General features: G+C 45.8%; 1 protein-coding gene across 1 annotated transcript; it reads right to left on the bottom strand.

The window, feature by feature from the left end:
* Positions 1-25: 25 nt before the first annotated feature.
* MAGEH1 (MAGE family member H1) lies at positions 26-1481 on the bottom strand. The gene has a single exon (XM_002930931.4). It carries the CDS (start codon positions 1215-1217, stop codon positions 558-560), a length of 660 nt encoding a protein of 219 aa, XP_002930977.1. The 5' UTR covers positions 1218-1481; the 3' UTR covers positions 26-557.
* Positions 1482-3577: the final 2096 nt, after the last annotated feature.

Raw genomic sequence — 3577 nt, 5'->3', positions numbered from 1 at the left:
TGGTGGTCAATAAATGAACAAGGTGTCCTCGTCATTATGCTTTTATTTTTTTTCTATATTGCACAGTAACTAGGTAAATTCATGGTAGTTGTCAGTTTCTTTACACAACAGCAGAAACAAAGGTTTCATAAAGGTCAGACATAAAAGAATTACCCTATCCTTCTCTCATACTACTGGCTATTTCAAACTTTCAAGAATAGCCTATTTCTATGGTATAAAATATGGATCAGATCACAGAATATGATGGACTCATTTTACAACGTTAGCAAAACTGTTATAGTAAATCTCAATGACAGAAAAAAAGAAAAAAAATCTTTTCTGCAATCAGATCTTAATCATATTGTTATCTTAATCAGCACTATATTAAAATGTATACAATCATACAATATCCATAGCAAATGCTCTATATTGCAGTTAAACAATTAGCACTGATCACGAATACCAAATGCCCCCCCCCACTTTTCCCATCATATTCAACTCAGGACCCAGCTAATCTACTTCTTGGGGTACCCTTGAGGTTGTTTCCAACCCCCCTCAAGGGTCTGTCGCAGATTGCCCTAAGGTGCGCTGTAACCCCTAGCACCTGAATTGAGGATAGCCTCAACTTCCGCATCATCCTCGGAATCCCAATCGTAATTACAGGGCCAGTCCTTGGAGCATCGGTTACGCACCCTTGCCACAAAATGCATGACTTTCAGCTTGCTGGATTCCACGTGTGCTCTAGGTCCCCAGAAGAACTCATACTCCACGGGACTGCTACGCGGCACTGGCTTATAAATCAGGTACCCTCTGCGCACAAACTCCTCTGTGACGACCTTCTTTGGATCTCCAAAGATGCTGTGCTGTCGGCCAGGCTGCATCCCCAACTTTCCAAGCACTTTCCAGACCAGGGCTTCCTTGGCGCTGTTGCCCATGATGAAGATGAGGGCTAATATGGACATCAGGAGACTTTTCTTGGTGCCCTGAAAATTGCTCCGGGCTACCGAAGGCTTTTGCATTTGAGCAGTGCTGGAGGCTTCCTCAGGGGTGGTGGAGGCCTCCTCCGGCGTGCTTGGGTCTTCCTCAGGGCCACTCAGGTCGTCCTCCGGGGTGCTTGGGGCCAGAGAAGAGGCCATCGGGGTCTCAGAAGCCTCTGAGGCCTGGATCTTACGGTTGTTGCGGTTCTCTTCTGCGGCCCTTGCGTTACGGCGTCGCCGACTCTTCCGACCCCGAGGCATGTCTCCTACTATGGGCTCTCGAGCCTACTGCAAATTCTAGGGAAAGATGCCTGCAGCTTCTGCAGAAAGCAACTACCTCTACCTTAAGAAGCGGCCGCCGCGGAAGCCAGCAACTTCAATAGTCTTTGTAGCAACAAATCAGATGTTCTCAGCGAGAAAGCTCACTCCCAGGGAAGCTGAAATGCATGATCAACCGCCATCTGCACTCGCTGCCTCCGCAGGCGCGCGAGAATGCTCTGCAGAACTGACTCCGCCTTTTCTGCCACGCACTCCGAACACCAAAAAGGAAGTGGGCGTCTCCTCACCCAAATTTCCGCTGTCAGATAGGAAAAGAAGCTCCACAAGGCAGGGGTGGGACTAAAGCAGAGATGACAGCTAGAGATTGGCAAGGGAAGGGGAATACACCAGATAAATGAATAGCATAGGATTTCTGTGTTTTTCAGTTTGGTACAAGATTTGCTCGCGGTTATTGGGAAGGAATGTGTCTCCAATACATTCTCACAGAATGCAGGATGTACATGTATGTGTGTTCACAGGGTGCTAGTGGAGGGTGTGGGGAAATGGAGTTGAGGAGTGTATTCGAGAAGGAATCACGTAGTCTCAGCTCTCCTTTCCTGTCTTGGCTTACACAGCACATTAATTCACCATCTTTGTTCTCAGAAATAGTTTATGTGTATACTAATTGATTCGTGGACCCATCTAGGACCCAGATAAGATGCATATGGCTGAATTGCTGGGTGATGAAGGGAGGTGGGACTGCAAAAGCAGTGAACACTGTGCAAGAGATGCAGAAGCTTTAAAATGTTCTATATTCACGGGATTATTAAGCAGGGCACTGACTAGATCAGACTTGCATTTGCAGAGCTTCACAGAGGCTGTGCAGACTGTTGTCTGGCAGGTCACTTAGGAAGCAATTTGAATATGAAGTGAGAGGAAAAGAAAGTGAGCCTTAAGGCGGTTGCCATGGGGATGGAGAGGCAGAAAGGCATTTTAAGGGTGACCATGGACAAGATTTAGGGACTGATTGGGTGGAAGAGGGGGATGGGGAGAGGGTGGTGGAAGTGCAAGTTGGCTCTGAGGTTTCTAGGCTCCAGTCCACCTGAATGCCTGATTTATTTTGGTTCCTTCCTTCATTTGGTAATCCAAATATAATTCAGAGCATACTCTGAACATTATCCACTCTGGGTCTTTGCTCACTAATTCCTCTGTGTGAATTGCTTTTCCTCTCATCCCCAACTATCTAAATTCCATCTGCCTACTCACAGGCCTCTTCCTCCTTGAAGCTTGTCTTCCTGGATGAATAGTGAGTCCATGTTCACTCCCCTGAGGGAGGAGTCTCTATAGCAAACACTCTGTATCTTTCTTATGTCATTCCAAACATACTATTTTGCATAAGTCACTTCACCTCTCTGAGCCTCGGTTTCCTCATCTATAGTGTGTGGTTAATTAAGTGCTGTCCTCATAGGGTTGTGAGAATTAAACGAGATAACATGAAAAGCACTAATCACACAGGAAGCACAGCCTTTGCCTCTCAGGTGTTTCAAGCAGTGTGTGAGAGTGGCATTTAATAAATGCATGTTGAAGGAATACATGATGGAAAAGATATCGCACGTGTGTTTAGCCGAACATTTTAAAAGCAAGCGAATACTTCATACCCTTTTGGCTGAAGAGATTAAGTGCTTGCTTGACAGAACCTCAGATTGTAATCCCATTGAGGGAAGGGGCCCTGTCTAGCCTCTTAAAGATCTCCCAGGCCTCGATAGGGTTTGTGGAACAGGGTATGGCTACCCCTAGTGAATAAGTGCTGGGGTGTGGCAGTGTGCCCCATCTGGAAAGTGGAATTGCCAGCTGAATTGCACCCAACAAGGCCCAGTCCTCTGTACATGTGTAGAAAGGGGATGCCTGGTATAGAGTAACAAGCATTGAACTCAAACCTTGGAACATGAGTTCTGGCGCACCCCGTGTTGCTTACAAGCTCTTTGACTTTAATGAGTTCACTTACCATCTCTGTCCTGTGATTTGTTCTCTGAACAAATAGGAAAAGGCTAATCTCTACAGCCTTGTCTGCCAGGCCTGTTGTCAGGCTCTCTGGATATCCAACAGTACATACCAGTGACTCTGGATGAAAGCAGTTTCCTCTGAGTTCAGGGCTTTTTTGTTTTTGTTTTTGTTTGTTTTTCTCTTTTGTTTGTCTTATGTTTGCTGTTTATGAATCTGCCTAGAGGATTGCAAAATCACCTGTATGTTTTCAAATAGCTTCTCCATCCTGATGGGATTTTATGGGAATGTAATCCAGCAAACTAATTATCTTCCCAACAGTCACCTTCTAACTGAAATTTTCTCTATACCCAGAGCCTACC

The sequence above is a fragment of the Ailuropoda melanoleuca genome, chromosome X (assembly GCF_002007445.2).
Source record: "Ailuropoda melanoleuca isolate Jingjing chromosome X, ASM200744v2, whole genome shotgun sequence".
In the NCBI taxonomy this organism is placed as follows: domain Eukaryota; kingdom Metazoa; phylum Chordata; class Mammalia; order Carnivora; family Ursidae; genus Ailuropoda; species Ailuropoda melanoleuca.
The sequence above is the reverse complement of the archived record's forward strand: the minus strand, read 5'-3'. Positions and strand labels throughout refer to the sequence as shown.